The sequence below is a fragment of the Leptodactylus fuscus genome, chromosome 3 (genome assembly GCF_031893055.1).
Source record: "Leptodactylus fuscus isolate aLepFus1 chromosome 3, aLepFus1.hap2, whole genome shotgun sequence".
Lineage (NCBI taxonomy): Eukaryota > Metazoa > Chordata > Amphibia > Anura > Leptodactylidae > Leptodactylus > Leptodactylus fuscus.
In genome coordinates, this window is record NC_134267.1 from 190,344,197 (window position 1) to 190,362,225 (window position 18,029).

Below are 18,029 nucleotides of genomic sequence, written 5' to 3' on the forward strand. Positions count from 1 at the left end.
TACATATTGTGAAAACCTGTAGTGCAAACATGGCGAAAATGGACCGGACAAACCGAGGATCACTGCGCTCAATCCGTTGTTCTCTTGAAAACTCACTTTATTTAGGAAAAGTACACACAACGCGTTTCGGGCCAACCGCCCTTTTTCAAGTGTATAGACTAAACGAAAAATAAGAACAATAGCCCCAAAAGAGGGGAAAAACAGCGATAAACAAACCAGTAAAACATAATAAAAAGTATATATACAAACACCTCTGTGTCTAAAAAGGCATCCAAATGTGCTTTGCCCGAAAGATGTATTACAAGGCGTATTGCTACTACAGTGTAGAGCTGACATAATATAAATCTTCTACATTTGTATTAAAATCAGCATGTTGCCAAACCAAATAGTACATGTGAAGGATTCATACCAAATAAGATATTTGTGAAAGTAACTGACAGGTGCAAAGAGTCTTACAATAGCAGGCTTTAGTTAAAGTATGGTCTATACAAAATAAAGTGCCAATAGAGCAGTTACTAGAAAAACAAAGGTCTTACCTTATGACTAGTGTCGAGCTGGATGCTTGATCCAGCCGACCAAGTCCAGCCCTTTAAATCACATTGGTGGCAGTGACTGTTTCCGCGCCTTTTTCGGGCGCATGCGTGGTCAGCCGCACTTGCACGCCGCTCACACGTGCGGCTGACCACGCATGCGCCCGAAAAAGGCGCGGAAACAGTCACTGCCACCAATGTGATTTAAAGGGCTGGACTTGGTCGGCTGGATCAAGCATCCAGCTCGACACTAGTCATAAGGTAAGACCTTTGTTTTTCTAGTAACTGCTCTATTGGCACTTTATTTTGTATAGACCATACTTTAACTAAAGCCTGCTATTGTAAGACTCTTTGCACCTGTCAGTTACTTTCACAAATATCTTATTTGGTATGAATCCTTCACATGTACTATTTGGTTTGGCAACATGCTGATTTTAATACAAATGTAGAAGATTTATATTATGTCAGCTCTACACTGTAGTAGCAATACGCCTTGTAATACATCTTTCGGGCAAAGCACATTTGGATGCCTTTTTAGACACAGAGGTGTTTGTATATATACTTTTTATTATGTTTTACTGGTTTGTTTATCGCTGTTTTTCCCCTCTTTTGGGGCTATTGTTCTTATTTTTCGTTTAGTCTATACACTTGAAAAAGGGCGGTTGGCCCGAAACGCGTTGTGTGTACTTTTCCTAAATAAAGTGAGTTTTCAAGAGAACAACGGATTGAGCGCAGTGATCCTCGGTTTGTCCGGTCCATTTTCGCCATTACCTACCCCTAGGGTGACGTGGATTCTGCTGGCTCTCCTCCAGGGGTACAAGACCTCCCCTCCCCAAGTGGTCTATATACTGCTAAAAAGGTTGTGATCACAACCTTTCAAGGTGAGGAGTATTCTTGTCATATTAACCTCCGTATTTTACGGTACTTCACTATGTGCAGCTCGGTGCTGTTTTTTGTCTATCTGTAGTGCAAACATGGGATCTTCCCTTGGGATTAACTGGCAGGGAAACGTGAGAGAAGTGGAGAGCCCCTTAGGTGTCCGTGTGACAAAATAAAATCAGCCAGGAGGATCTAATACAACTTACAATAGCAACAGTCAGACATCTACTTCCTGTCCCAGAAACTAAAAGCAGAAGTTTGGAGCACTAACAGCAACACAAAGACTCCTCATAGTTTTTACCCTTTTTTTAGGGAGCTTTCACACGTACAGCTCTAATTCTGGTTTTTATGCAGGTTTTAGGCTGGGACCCTACGTGGCGTAAACACAGCATTTTACAATCCCTGCAAAATGGATGGGATTCTAGGTAACCCTACCCACAATTTGTAGAGAAATGTGCAGTTTCCAAAACTGTCGAAGTTTTGGAAATTGCAGAATGTCATTAATAGTACCAAAAAGCCTGCAGAGGAAAACACTGCAGAGGTTCTGCAAAAAGCGCTGGGCAAAAAAAATGCAATGCACTTTTGGCTGTGGAGGCTACGTGGGACCTTAGCACACACATGTAGTGCAAGGACACACTACTAATTTCCTCACCCTGAGAGTTATTGGAACCTAAGGAGCTTATAAAGACCAGTTAGAAGACACCTGCGCCTCCTATAACATTCCTTCTAGAACATTATCTCTCTGGACTATGCAAAAGGTAAAAATTCATATGCATCTCCATAGTAAAAAAAAACGTACATGGGTGCAATGCAAACAAAAATGCAGCAGAATGTAAGACGTATGCAAACATTAAAATGTCCCTCCAAATATAAAATGTCTCATAGTTGACTAGTACAAGTGAATAGAAGAAACTTATATTCAGAATTGATGGGAAGATGGATGGAGCTAAATACAGGGCAATCCTGGAAGAAAACCTGTTGGAGGCTGCAAAAGACTTGAGAGTGGGAAGGACATTCACCTTCTAGCAAGACAATGACCCTGAACCTACAACCAGAGCTACAGTGGAATGGTTTAGATCAAAGAATATTCATGTGTTAGAATAGCTCAGCCAAAGTCCAGACCTAAATCCCATTCAGCATCTGTGGCAAGACATGAGAATTGCTGTTCACAGACGTTCTTCATACAATCTGGCCGAGCTTCAGTTATTTTGCAAAGAAGAATGGGCACAAATCTCAGTCTGTAGGTGCACAAAGCTGGTAGAGGCATAGCCCAAAAGACTTAGCTGTAATTGTAGTGAAAGTTAGCTCTACAAAGTATTGAGATAGGGGGCTGAAGACTTTTGCACGTTACACTTTACAGATTCTTATTTTATTAAAATTTTGAAAACCATGTATCATTTTCCTTCCACTTCACAATTATCTGCTACATTGTATTGGTCTATCACTTAACATCTCTATAAATAAAATACATATAAGTTTGTGGTTGTAAAGAGACAAAATGTGAAAAAGTTGGCATCTGTAAAAGCTGCAGAATACAATGGTACTATATAAGTAAGCAAAATACATACCGTATATACTCGAGTATAAGCCGTCCCGAATATAAGCCGAGGCCCCTAATTTTACCACCAAAAACTGGGAAAACTTATTGACTCGAGTATAAGCCGAGGGGGGGGGGGGGGGGGAATGCAGCAGCTACTGGAACATTTCAAAAATTAAAATGGTCGGAGTTTTTGGGTGTAGTAGATGCTGGGTGCTGGAAAAGGGGAGGGGGTGTTTTGGTTGTCTGTCTGCCCCTTCCCTGAGCTTGAGGACAGTTTTTTTCCCCTTCTTGGAATTCAGCCTGGCTGAATATAGGGTATCTGCAGTGCTCCTATTAACCCCTTCCTGACGGAACAGGAGCACTGCAGATCCCCTATATTCAGTGGACCGGGCACTGTCAGACACAGGGATACCTAATGCGTATAATGTGTTTCACAGTCATTTTCTACTTTTGTATGTATTCTAGGGAAAGGAGGGATTTATAACTTTTATTTATTTACTTTTGTTAAATCTTCTTTTTTTTTTTTTTTCTTTTTTTGCACTATTTTATGGGAGATTCTATACATTGATATTGTGGCTGGTCATAGACCCCCCCCAAAAAAAAAAAAATAAAAAAAAATAAATAAAACTTCTTTTTTTTTTCGCTGACTCGAGTATAAGCCGAGGGGGGCTTTTCCAGCACAAAAACTGGGCTGAAAAATTTGGCTTATACTCGAGTATATACGGTAACTACAAATGATTCATGATAATACTGTTCATATAACAATTTTAGTGACGACTGTTTTTAATTTCAACTTAATATCTATACAATCACAAAGTCAGAGGGATAGATTTCTAGAGATTGTGTAATTATTGTAACACAGAGTCTCTAAATATATTTACTGACTATGAACTGACACAGATAAGTCAGAACCTATAAAGCTGTTCTCAACTTTGTTCTCACTAAGATAAGCAAAGATGCCAGCGATGAGATCATCCCATTTACTAACCAGCGTGACTTCACGTAAGGATATATCACATAATGACACAACCAAGCAGCAAAATATCATAATGGCCTCTTTCACATTGTAGGAATTTTGGAATATGAGCCTATTGTGATTTGTACGTACTGGCACAGATTGTACAGTGTATTGTTATGTTCTGTAAACATATTCAATATTCGATGCTAGAAGATACATTGACCAGGGCGTTATATTTGTTGAAAGTAGTCATAGAAATATTGGTCTTGTCTTTTAGGCCGGGGCCTCATATGGCTTTTTACAGTGACAGCAAAATGGATGGGATTCCAGCAAATCCCATCCCCAGTTTGCACGAAAATACTAGCAACTAACTCGCTGCCGCAACGGTTTTGGAAATTGCAGCGTGACAATTATACCTACGAAAACACTGGTGGTTTCCCTACAGGTATAATGGAAGCAGAAGGTCTGCAGAGGAAATGGTCTTTCTATAAAAAGCGCTGCGGGAAAAAACGCCATGTGTTGCCGCTACAGTTTTTCCTGCAGCATTTATCTGCTGCAGGCTGCTACATGGGGTCTTAGCCTTAAATGGACAAAGGTAACATTAAAAAAAACACCTTAATAGCTAGGCTCTTCTCCACTGATAAAGTTTCAGTTTGCCACCTGGGGCACATGTCCACTATGTCCACCTATACCCCTGACCCAATGCTTCATACAGTAAACCTCAGAAATCAGATCAGCTGTGCATTATATATACATGAAATCTAATAATGAGTAATAATAAGTTAACTCCTGGATATAACTGGTAGATTAATATGGGACACCTACCGCAAAAGAAGCCAAGTACAGAATTCACTTTTTAGGAATTGAATAACTAGCTACCCCAGTCTGACCATGTCTGTCCAGAGTCAGGGTTGGGCTGTGGAAACATACATGTCAGAGTCAGTGGTTTGTTCTATCAACTCCACAGCCCTGTGCTAGACCTCCGCTCCATTGAAAGGGGTAACTTGTGACTGGTGGTAGCCTCAGTGCTTGGATACCTACTAATAAAGCAGTAATGTCCTATTCAGTGCATACAGGATAGCATGTTAATACCAAAATGAACCTGTAAGGATAACATATGAGAGAGTAGGTCATATATATGAGAGGTTGGTAACTTTTTGTGGACAGGGTGCTGATTTTGAAAAAGATCTAAAATGAAGTAGCCAATGTGCCATGCCATTAATGTAAGGCTGTCGACCCCCTACTAATATTATAAAGGTGAAAGTATGTGTGTTTGGATGTTTGTGTGTTTGGATATTTGGATGTTTGTTCCTCAATCACAGCCAGCGCCGCACCTCCCATGAGGCGACCTGAAGCGACCGCTTCAGGCGGCGCTATGCCAGGGCCCCAGGGAGAGCGGCATTTTTGCTTACCTAAGCCAGTCCAGGACAAGCTGTCCTGGACTGGCTTAGCACCGAGCGGTGGATTGGGGAGGCCACCGGAGCAGCGCTGCTCCAGCAGCCTCCCCTCACGCTCAGGCAGAGAGCAGGTCCTCTCCATGCCTGCTCTCTGCCTGCGAATGCCGATAAGCCCCGCCCCTTTGTGTAGCCCCACCCCTCCGCCACGCCCCCTCCTCCGGGGGATCGGCTTTCTGTCATTTGCCTTGGGCGGCGAAAGGCGCAGGTTCACCCCTGATCAATGGCTGAATGGATTTTTTTGAAATTTCACACACACACACACACACACACACACACACGCACACACATTGGCCAGAAAGGAAGGATAGGCTACTTTAAATGTGAGTCACTCACCCCAAATCCCCACCGTCACCCTCCAAAGAACCCTCCGGCTCGGCTGTAGCAGCTGGCATTCCGCCATCGCTGGTCTGTCCACGCACCTCCTATTGGTGCATGGCTGGGTATGGGTGGGCTATGGAGCCAAGGCTGCGCCACCATACATTGGGGGCTGCATGTGGACGTGCCGATTGAGCAGGAACACAGTGAGGAAGATGGCGGCAGCCCACATGGTCCCAGCGCCACAGATATCTCACACCGCCTACACACTCACTTTGCGGACGGCTAAAGAGGAGGCTGCTGCACCCGACACACCACATAACAGGTCAGTGCAGCGGGTTGGGGGGGGGGGGGGTCCCGGGGAGGGGGGTGTCCCCAGGTCAGTGTCCCAGCCAGTGTCCCCAGGGATCAACCAAATTCCCCCTGAACACATCATCCGTCGGCACAGCCATGTCCCCTCTCCACGCCGGCACCCAGACGAGTCTCCGGGGCCGACGTCAGGTTGCTATGACAGCCAGAAGCCTTGCGCTGGCTCCCCGGCCTGTCAGTCTTTCACTTCTATTGCAGCATTGGCTGCGTAGCCTGCAATAGAGGCGCCAGTATTAAGCAGTGCATTGCATAAAACCAGTGCTTCCATAGTCTGCAATCGAAGCGAAATACTGCCAGGCCGGGGAGCCAGCGCAAGGCTTCCGGCTGTCATAGCAACCAGACGCCGGCCCCGGAGACTCTTCCGGGTGCTGGTGTCAGTGGAGTGAGCGAGCAGAGAGAGCGGAAAGGGAGCGTGGGAAAGTGAGTGCAACTATTTATTTGTGTTACACATCCAAGGGGGACATAATCTAAGGGGCCTATGAAACTGGGGGCAGATAAAGAACAGGAAAGAGAACAGCATGACACTGGGGCACAAAACTGGAGGAAGAGATGGGGGCACATGAAACTGGGGGCAGAGATGGGGGGACATGAAACTAGAAGCATAGATGGGGGACATGACACTGGGAGTAGACATCGGGGGACATGAAACTGGAGGCAGAGATGGGGGGGGCAAGAAACTGGAAGCAGACATGGGGACAAGAAACTGGAAGCAGACATTGCAAGTTGTTCTACTATTTGAATCTCCTCTGAAGAGTGGCATCATGGGCTACTCAAAACAACTCTCAAATGATCTGAAAACAAAGATTGTTCAACATAGTTGTTCAGCGGAAGGATACAAAAAGCTGTCTCAGAGATTTAACCTGTCAGTTTCCACTGTGAGGAACATAGTAAGGAAATGGAAGACCACAGGGACAGTTCTTGTTAAGCCCAGAAGTGGCAGGCCAAGAAAAATATCAGAAAGGCAGAGAAGAAGAATGGTGAGAACAGTCAAGGACAATCCACAGACCACCTCCAAAGAGCTGCAGCATCATCTTGCTGCAGATGGTGTCACTGTGCATCGGTCAACTATACAGCGCACTTTGCACAAATAGAAGCTGTATGGGAGAGTGATGAGAAAGAAGCCGTTTCTGCACGTACGCCACAAATAGAGTTGCCTGAGGTATGAAAAAGCACATTTGGACAAGGCAGCTTCATTTTGGAAACAAAAATTGAGTTGTTTGGTTATAAAAAAAGGCGTTATGCATGGCGTCCAAAAAGAAACAGCATTCCAAGAAAAACACATGCTACCCACTGTAAAATTTGGTGGAGGTTCCATCATGCTTTGGGGCTGTGTGGCCAATGCCGGCATCGGGAATCTTGTTAAAGTTGAGGGTCGCATGGATTCCACTCAGTATCAGCAGATTCTTGAGAATAATGTTCAAGAATCAGTGACGAAGTTGAAGTTATGCCGGGGATGGATATTTCAGCAAGACAATGATCCAAAACACCGCTCCAAATCCTCAGGCATTCATGCAGAGGAACAATTACAATGTTCTGGAATGGCCATCCCAGTCCCCAGACCTGAATATCATTGAACATCTGTGGGATGATTTGAAGCGGGCTGTCCATGCTCGGCGACCATCTAACTTAACTGAACTTGAATTGTTTGTCCAAAATACCTTTATCCAGGATCCAGGAACTGATTAAAAGCTACAGGAAGCGACTAGAGGCTGTTATCTTTGCAAAAGGAGGATCTACTAAATATTAATGTCACTTTTCTGTTGAGGTGCCCATACTTTTGCACCGGTCAAATTTTGGTTTAATGCATATTGCGCATTTTCTGTTAGTACAATAAACCTCATTTCAATCCTGAAATATTACTGTGTCCATCAGTTATTAGATATATCAAACTGAAATGGCTGTTGCAAATACCAAAATATTTAGAACTAAAAATGATTAAGATTAATAGGGGTGCCCAAACTTTTTCATAGGACTGTATATAATCCCTCACACACCTCATCCCAAGTGTATCCCCACTTCAACTGAGAAAGATTGCTACCTGGAGCAGCACTACCATGTATAAGACAGCACACAGAGCCTTGTGCCAGGCAGATAAGCCTGGGGTGCCAACCACAGCATCAGTGCCATGAGTTGCTGACCCCTGATATAGATGATACAAAGAAGGGATCATTTATATGAACTGAGCTGTTTCATGAGCCAATGTTGTAAAGTTTTAGTAAACATGGACTTTGATAGGATGTGTTTACTCCAAGAGAAGGACACAGATTGTATAAGGTCAAAGCCAAACACAGCAGATTAAGGCTACAAGCACATGTACAGTTTTTGGAGCCCGAGAACATGAGCGACGCATAACATATATGACGTGTTAGCTGTCACCAACAATGGTTCAGTATTTTACATAATTATCAAAACTGTGTAATATTCATAACTTCAGAGGTAAAACAGATGCACCAAGGGAAATATTTCATTGGGACAAAATTTACACCAGGTTTTATGAAAACACTTTTTTAATGCTGTTCTATAAATTCAGCAAAATTTCTCCCAAAGACACTTGTAGTTTGCTAAATATTGCAGTCTATTGATCTATTCCAGTGTCAATGGCTCCTTTGTATTTCTAAAATCTATTTTAGACCGGAGCCCCATGTTGTGTAAACACAGCCGCAAAAACCACAACGTTTTACAGACACTGCAAAAATTCTAGTGAATCCTATCCACACATTACAGAAAAATATGCTGAGACATACAGTTTTGGAAATCGTAGTATGTCAATTATACCTATGGAAATGCCAGCCATTTCCCTGGGGTATGACAATTGTCACCCCTATTTATCAACTGGTCTCAGCAGCTGATACAAACAGAATGGAGCAGGAAGCAGACAGCGCTGTTCTCTGCGTAGTGGTCAGAACAGGTTCTGCAAATCAGCTTCTATATACTTTTATAAGAACTTCTTGCTCCATTTTCTGATTATCAGAATGGCTAAGAGCAACTGATCCATTGTGTTGTCATGAGAAGCCACAGGAAAATGGCTGACGGACATGCTCAGTCGGCGCTTTTGGATGAAGACGCAGACGATGACGTGGCCAAGAGCTGGACCGGAGAAGAAGATGGATGCGTTCTCGGAGAGTTCTCAGACAGTACAGGTGACGTCCCCTGTGCTGTCTGAAAACTCATTTACATATGGAAGAAATAAGAAATTTCTCAGGAACGGTAGCATGGATCAGAAAAAGAAAGGTAAGAGAAGAATAGCCTTTCTTAAGGTTATTCCGATGTTTACTTAGTTAAAAAAGGGATTCTAATGATAGAATCCCTTTAAAGCCTTAAAACAAGGTCTAAGGAGGCAGGTCATGACTAGGAGATTCAAAGAGCTCCTTTGTCAGGATCCTCTGCTTTGGGCCTTGCACTAGGCATAATAGAGTGTATAATTTTCCTGGAGTGTTCCTTTAAGCCATGGAAGTTTGAGAATACTGTTGTACTGGCATTTTATGTAGTAGCGTATATCAATGAGTATATACCAATAGCACCTACCTGCACTGAGAGCTGCTTCTCGTTGTTCTGTAAAATCCTGTAGGTGTAGACACACTTCTGGTATCTGCAAACACAAGTTGTACCATTACACAATATCTATACAATATATCTACACACTAGTTTACACTAGTTCCTTAGAAGACACATGTCATTGACCCATCTGCTGCCTTTCTGACTGACTGAATACCTTGAGCTTTCTATTTGTGTGCACTCAGGTGTAGTGATCTGTACAAATGGCAGCTACAATGTTGATCGACAAACTTTATGTAGTGTTTAGAAAGCAGCTTTGCACAATCCAGGTTGCCGTGTATAACTTGTATGTAACCTGTGTGCGGCAAGTCTTATACAAAGAAAGAGGCAAGGAGGATCACAAGCAAAGCAGCCGTGTCAGCAGACTATTCTGCTCTATGGAAGGTAGCGTAGCACGGGGACAGGGTGACTCTCCTATTAGTCACTAGATATTGTGCTGTTTAGTTAATAGAGCAGATCGGAGAATACATTGGATATATATGGATAAATTCTGCATTTCCTATAGGCCAGAAAACTGACAGAGAGGGATCATATTGATGTTTGGTGCAAGGCCCTCAAGCCTGATGCATTATAAAAATGAGGGAAGTGCACGGCAGCAATCAAGGTGGGCCAAGGCATCTGCACCTTGGTCTGACAGATTTAGTTTTCTATTGTGAGTTACAATGGAAATCTACACCAGACGCAGGAACATCATACAGATTTATGAAGAGGCCACAGCCACAACCTCTGCATAAATATCTTAGGTCTTGAGCCAGTTGGGGCAGTGCTGTCTGTTATCTAGTTCTGCTACAGGGGAAATTTAATATTTTTTCTCAAATTTGATTTTTATTGATATAAAACCAGATTTTACAATATAAGATAAGAAAAAAGAAAACATGAGCAGTAAGAGTCAACACAGGAAAAGCTAGGATAAATCAAAGTATATAAAGACACTCCATATAGGCACACAGCAAAATTATTATCAACAGGTGCTCTTTTACATCAAGGCTCAGAATAGGATCTGATATATATATTTTGTCCAAGAAAGGCCTGAAAGAGTGGTGGCAAACATCAAGTGCAACACAGAGCTTACAAAGACAGTACTATATATTAAGCAATAGCTGAATTAAGGCTCCACCACTCGGGGAAAAACAGATAAGGGCTCGTTCACATCTGCGCCCGGGAGTCCAATCTGCAGGTTTCCGTTTCCTGCACGAAACTGGGCAGGAGATGGAAACCTGCAGTCATCTTTCAAACCTATTCATTTGAATGGGTTTGAAAAGTGTCCGGCCTTGAGCGCTGGTGAGTGTTTTATGCTCTCCGTGGCGAAACCGGCTTTTTTTTAACCGGACACAGAGTCAGACATGCAGGACTTTGTGTCCAGTTTAAAAAGAACCGTTTCGCCACGGAGAGCATAAAACACTCACCAGCGCTCACGGCTGGGCTCTGTCTGACAGGTTTCCGTCTTTTGAAGATGGAAACCTGATACGGAGACCCGAACGCTGGTGTGAACCCAGCGTAAGTAAACAAATAACTCGAACAGAAGACATTAGGTATAGCTCATGGGGTCACATATCAAAAAGGAGGTGTAGAGGAGGCCGAAACCAAAGGGCATTCCCAACACATATGAAACATGGTGCCAAGACCACCGCAGCCCCTCCAACAAAGATTTTAATGAGAAGAATCCACATGAGCCATCTGAGTCGGGGTTCTATACCACCATTTCCCAGTGTGCCGCTCCCCTGGAGACCTGCCGAACAAAACCAACCACTTTATAATAGTCCTGGAGGGGAATCGTTCTCCCAAGATCTGTTTCCCAGTGGGAAAAGCAGACAGGCTTAGCTTTGTCCGAAGGAGAAACCAGAAGCTTGTAGAACACCCCTAATTTCAGCAGAAGGACGCCATAAACGAAGGGCAAATTTAGGCTCCATTCACACGGAGTAATGCCAGGTGTTTTTTGTGCTTATTTTTACGGCTGTAAAAAGACGTTTCCATTGAGTTCTATAGAAAAATACGTCCGTTTTTTTACGTCCGTTTTTTTGCGTCCGTTTTTTTGCATCCGTTTTTTTACGGACGTATTTTACTATAGAACTCAATGGAAACGTCTTTTTACGGCCGTAAAAATAAGCACAAAATAAGCACAAAAACCGTCTGGCGTTACTCCGTGTGAATGGAGCCTTAGGGATTATAGGGCCAGAGGCTGCTCTTGACTGGAGGAGATGCCAAACCTTAAGATATTTAAAAAAGTAACTCTGGGGAGTAGAAATTCCTCTTTTAACATAAGAAACGATTTGAGACGGTCATCTGAATACAGTTGTTCCACCATAAAGATACCACTTTCCAACTACCCTCTCGAGTCCAATTGAGGGAGAAGTATGGACAGGTAAGCTAGGGGCATATCTGACAGGGGGACCAATTCGTCCGTGGGGACATGTACACACAAATATCTCCAACCCCACACCGAGAACTTAATAGCCAACAGAGGAAGTTGGCTATTTGGGAAGGGAAACCCCTTTGGAAGGAGAAGGCTCGCAAGAGGGATCCCTAGAGTTGCCTCTTCCACTTCTCCCCAGTGGCACTTAATTGTATCAGACCACCACACACCCTCAATTGCTCAAGGACTGTCACTACAATAATATTTCTTAATATCGAGGGGAAATGTAATATTGCATGGCTGACTTTTAAATTAATGGGAACTTATGGGGCTGAGTAGGGCATACTGTATACATAAGGGTTCAAGAGACAACCCCTTTAGTTATATTGTCTCCTACCTGCCTTTCAATGTACAAGTCCAGTAAGACCATCCTCAGTCTATGGTAAGGTTCATGTCAGGGTTATTTTCCCATCATAAACTGGCCCTATTGTGTACAGCATCATGTACTGACCTTTCCATTACTCCCCTCTGTAATCTTTCTAATGCAGCAAAGTGAAGTTATAAATGTGTGAAAACATAAAAAGTTACAACCAAGATACCCTAAGTAATCTAACTTATCGACCAGGACCAGGGAATTTATGAATGATTTGGAGTTAGAGAAGGAGTTGGAATTAGAGTCAGTATGTGGAGAAATAGAGGAGTTAGAGTTGATGGTTTGACCTAACCCACAGTCCTACAGACCTGCAATAATTCATGAGGGTATGTATGGGGCCATAGAAAATACTGGGTCAGTGGGCTAGCACACTGAGAAAGCACACAGTCATGTGCATGTAGCCTAGCAATTCCTTGTAGTTTGGTGTCAAGTACAGAAATTTGGCCAAAAATATGAAAATTTGTGAAATAATCTATATAAATATTTAAATGTCTAAAACCCTATAATAATATCTTACATCTACTGAGACAGGAAGCGAGTGACGGCGACACCAATATCAATGACAATTATCACAGTATAACGGATTGTCTCAGAAATCTTTTATCTATGAAAATATCTTTGTACTTTCGCACTGAACAATCTCGGAAGAACTTTTACCAATTTCAACGTTCTTCATTCTTGGCATCTGTTATTTTCTATCATGTACCTAGACTTTATGTTTCCATTATAAACAAATCCTCGTGCCTTCCTGGTTTGTCACCCAGCTTTCCCAGACTCTTGAAAACGGTAGTGCTACTTCCCCTTCTCCTTTAGTACGGTATTAGAGATTAAAATATTTCCATTGTGGCGCCCAGAAAAGTTGCGTAGCTTGTGTGACAATGACATGGTGGCTATATGGCTTGTCACCCTTTTTTTATCTCATTACTGATATAGCGCTATCATGGTCTGCAGCGATGTACACAGAATGAATACACCCAGCTTTCCCATATTATACAATTTATAATGATTACATTGAATATAACAAACTGTAGCCAGTTGCATACAACCGTGTGCTAACTGGCGGCCGTGAATGAATGGCACAGGCAGCGCATGGGCAACACGCGGATGTCACCCATATGCCGCCCGTGCTTCTGTTGCCCCTTTCATTCAATGAATAGGAGCCGCGGAAACTTTAGACTATGTTCACACGATCATGTTTTGCATTTGTTTTTAATGGACCATTACAAAAACCGATGTATTTCATTGGTCATTTTTTTAACCCAACCCACTGATCCTGTTTTAATAGACGCAACTTGGAGATCAATCCATTTTTATGTCTGTTAAAAATGGTCCCATTGATTTCTATAGGGTCGGTGTGCGTGTCAAAACGAACAAATATACAGTAGAATATGTCTGTAATTATAACCATAAAAGACCATGTGAATACAGTCAATCACTCTCATTAAAATTCACACATGGCAGATTTGGTGCAGAAATGTCTGCGACTGTCCCATTCGTCTACATGCAGCTTGCAGAAATCCATGCACCTGCTGCATAACCAACCTCGTACAAATGGATGGGGCAGATTTTGCGTTGCAGAAATTTCTGCTCCAAATCTGCCACGTGTGAGCATGCCCTCTTAGCAGGTAAATCACTGTACAGTGGATTCAAAACATGTCCTGCAGGCAGAACAGCTTACCGTGTATTGTGTACTTGTGTTAAGTGCTGTTATACTGACTCCTATATGACTATGTGATAAGTAAAGTACGATCATACAGTAACAATAAATGACATATCACTTACAGCACACAGAGAGCATATGCCCGGCACACAGATTCACTGTCTCGTACAAGGAAAGTGCCATCCTTGCCAGCTTGTGACAGCAGGTCTTCAGCTTTGGAGCGAGTGATGTTCCCATGGTACCAGCTGAAAGACATCTCAGGAAGTGTCAATGCAGTATTTCCAGAGGCCTCCCCTCTGCTTGTCCTCGCTGCAGAGTCAGGACCCTGCAGACAGTCCAGCTCACAAGTACTGCACTTGTTCACAGCCCAAATGTTCTCCCTAAGTTCTCTTGTTCTCTCTGTTACATTGTTTCCTGTTTTAAATGCAGAGATGCAAAGGAAACAGTAACATGGGGACTTCCTTATTGTAACCACAGCTGAGAAGGGAGGGGGTGGTAGAAACGCATGACAAATTTGTACTATAGTACCAGGCAGCTGTATTTTACTAGTAGCAATTATACCAAATTGCAGTTATATTTAACTCTGCAGGGTGAATTCAATAGCGCAGACATGTGGAGGTCTAAGCTCAACCTGTCACCAGCAAACAGCAAGAATAGCCTTTGTAGACAGAAACATTATTCCTGTCTGTTCACGAAACTAAGGCTGGATTATGGGAGACGTATAAGTCTTCATTCATGCATTGCACATTTAGTCAGGATCTTTTGTTGGTATTTGTAAACCAAAGCCAGGACTGGATCCAAAGAATAATATGATTGAACGGTGTATATTTATTCTCAAATTTCTATTTCTATCAACTTTTGATTTAAGCTTCTGATGCAAAATACTGACCAAATACTGCTTCTGTCTCACTATGTGTGGTCTTAGCTTAAAGGGGATAAAAATTCACTAGTGGCCAGTGTGGGGAAAAAATTAAATGATACTCACCTACCCTGGTCCTATGTTCAGGTGTATTTCCCATTCCTGCTAGCCCACAGACTGTGCAGGTCAGTAGTGTAGAGGCTCATGTGACTGCTGCGACCAATCACTGGGCTCAGTCACATGTTAGGTAAGGTTGTGAAAACGTCGCAGCTAAAACACTGTAGCAAAAAATATTGTGTTTTACAGTACCTGCAAAATGGATGGGATTCTGGCTAATGTCAACCACACACTGCAGAAAAAATTCAGTAGCGGAAAAGCTGTGTTTTTGAAAATCGCTACAAGTCAATTATACCCGCGGAATGTTTTGGCATTTTCTGTATGGGTACAATTGATACATAAAGTGTGTTATCACTGTATGTATGTATGTGATTCCCCCCTAGTTTTTTTTCTATTGAAAAAATCAACAACGGGTAATACTCCTGAGCCTCTACATCTCTATTATCTACATGCAAAAATATTTGCAATGATATGTATCACTTGCTGTGAGTTACTAAATAGCTGTGAAAATAAGCTTCCTGATATCTTCTATTTTCGAATATCTCGCACACTTAGGTGTTTTAAATCACCCCAGTAAAAATGCAATTTTTTTCCACTTACATATTAATATTTCAAGAGAAACGTAGAGAAAGTCCAAGGATTGCTAGTAGCAAATAATATGTGTCAGTAATGGGATGAATCCAGGGTTACCCTACAGCCATTAGATAGCCTGGAGGTCAGAAACAGATATACAGTATCTGCTCTTGTATGGTATAATAAGAGCATTGTATACTGTAGGTCAGATGGCTGAGCCATAAAGGCCACTGAAGACGTTTTCTTCAGACAAAAGACCATCTCATTTATTAAAGTGGTCATGTCACTGCAAACATCCACTTCCATATGCCGGCCGAATCCCAATACTACTAAGGGCCACTCCACACGGCGTAAGCGCGCCGCTCATTTAGACACGTATACACATGTCCGAGCATGGCGCTTCAAAACAGAGCCCATTGATTTCAATGGGAAGCGCGTGTGAAGGGGCCCTATTATCAGTTGATATGGCCAGAGGAAGCTGTGGCCAGCAAAATCTTTCAACATAGCAGATGAATGGTCATCCATGCAACAAGCAGACGGTTCACATCTCCCAAAGCTGAGATAGGGGAAGCTGCCAAGCTATTACAGCATATGGACAAGGTTAGTCTTCAGGAAGATTTACAATTAGAGCACAGATAAACTTGAATTTGATAACTTACTGCAGCGTTATAAAAGAAGTCAAGTTAAAGTTTGCTGCATTTGTTCATTTAACTCATTTAAGTGTCAAGTGAAACTTTGCTACGTCTGCCCATTTGTTCATATAGATCAGCCATAACATTAAAGCCTATAATTTTGTAGGTCCCCTTTGTGCTCTGATGAAGGCTTGGGCGCCACAAGGTGTCCTGTGATCTCTGACAGCGATAAGTAAGCAGCAGATCCTTTAAGTCTTGCGTGTTGCTAGGTAGGGCCTTCAAGGATTAGACTTGTTTTTCTGGTTTGCGATCTGGTGGATATGGGGGTCAAGTGAACACCTTGAACTCTTTGTTGTGTTACTAAAAGAATTTCTGAACAATTTCTTCAGCATGCCAGGGGGCATTAGCCTGAAAGACTGCACAGTCAATAGGAAATATTGTTAGTTGGATGGGGTGTATTAGTCCATAAAGCTAAGGCCACACGTTGCGAAATGCAGCTAAAACATACCGCAGAAAAGAGCACAGAGGAAATGCAGAAGAATAAATAAAATCTGGGTTTCCACTGCTTTTTCAGTTTTTCATTTTTACCTTCCCTCCCCCACACTCCATATCTTTATGGGGAAAAAACTCAGTATTTCCACAGGTAAAATGGATATTTTAGGCTACATTCACATCTGCATTGGAGTCTCCATTGAAGTGTGTGTTGAAAATCACCAAAACAACTTTTTCGTTTGGCGGTTTCAGATTAAATAATGGATAACTGACAGATCCCATTATAGTCACTGGGGACGTCAGGCACTGTTGGTGTCCATTATTTTATCAGTCCATGTGTCCATTGTTCTGGTCCTCTGCTGAACTAGAACAACAGACAGAGCAGCATAAATGTGAACATAGGATAAAATGCAACATTGTTTCTGCAAAGTATAATCTTAGCCTAAGGCTCCAAGCACATGAATGTCTACTTTGACAGTGAAGAACTTGGCTAGCACCCTGACCCATTACTTTCAGACCAGTTTACCAGCCTAGACTCAGGCAAACTGAACTGACAAGCTAAGCCAGGTTTGTGCTGGTAAATCAATCGAACGCAAGGACTGGGTTTCTTTACTCAAATGTGAAATCTGCTGAAAATGTTTAGGTAGATGGCACAAGTCAAAGTCGGCTCCACCCAAGGTTTCCCAGAGTCACTCTACCTACGCCAGCTTGTCTACATCCAATAGTCCATCTTGGTGATATCCTTCTCCAATAAAGTGACACACATCAGTGGCATAAGTAATGCTTTAGTGGCTGCCACAGGTCTGGCGACCTTAGAAGGCCTGTATCAAATAGGCTGTTACCTGCTAGAGTAACCCAAGCAGGTAACAGGCCCTATTTACTTACCGATCCCAGCTCCTGCACACGGCTACCTCCGCTTCCCCTTCGCTGGTGCCCCCTGGAGGCAGGAATGGGAAGAGGAGTCGGCCATGAGCAGGAAAGGAATCAGTAAGTAAGGCCGTGGGACCGCAGAAAGAGTATTTGTTGTGCCTAGCCCCAACAAATATTGCTATTATCATGCTCTGAAATCTCTTCAGACCCCTAATTATAATGATTGGATGCCCAATGGAGGTGAGGAAGCATAAAAACCAGTGTTACCTACCTCACCTGGGCTCCAGTGCTGATCTACCTGCTGTCTTCAGGTCCTTGTAGTAACATCACATGGGTCAGGCCGGCGTTGCAACACGTAACCCACGTCTGTGACATCATTGAAAATAGCAGGGAGTCATAACAGAGTCAGATGAGATGTGAGTAGCACTGGTTTTTAT

General features: G+C 42.8%; 1 protein-coding gene across 1 annotated transcript in view; it reads right to left on the minus strand.

Moving 5' to 3' along the window:
• The window catches only part of INPP5D (inositol polyphosphate-5-phosphatase D), an 84,645-nt gene extending 70,187 nt beyond the window's left edge, over nucleotides 1-14,458 (minus strand). The window contains exons 1-2 of the mRNA XM_075268919.1: nucleotides 14,172-14,458; nucleotides 9,574-9,637 (exon numbers count right to left, since the gene is read on the minus strand). Coding sequence (XP_075125020.1) covers nucleotides 9,574-9,637; nucleotides 14,172-14,305 — 198 coding nt within the window. The 5' untranslated portion in view covers nucleotides 14,306-14,458. The remainder of the gene's footprint in view (nucleotides 1-9,573; nucleotides 9,638-14,171) is intronic.
• Nucleotides 14,459-18,029: the final 3,571 nt, after the last annotated feature.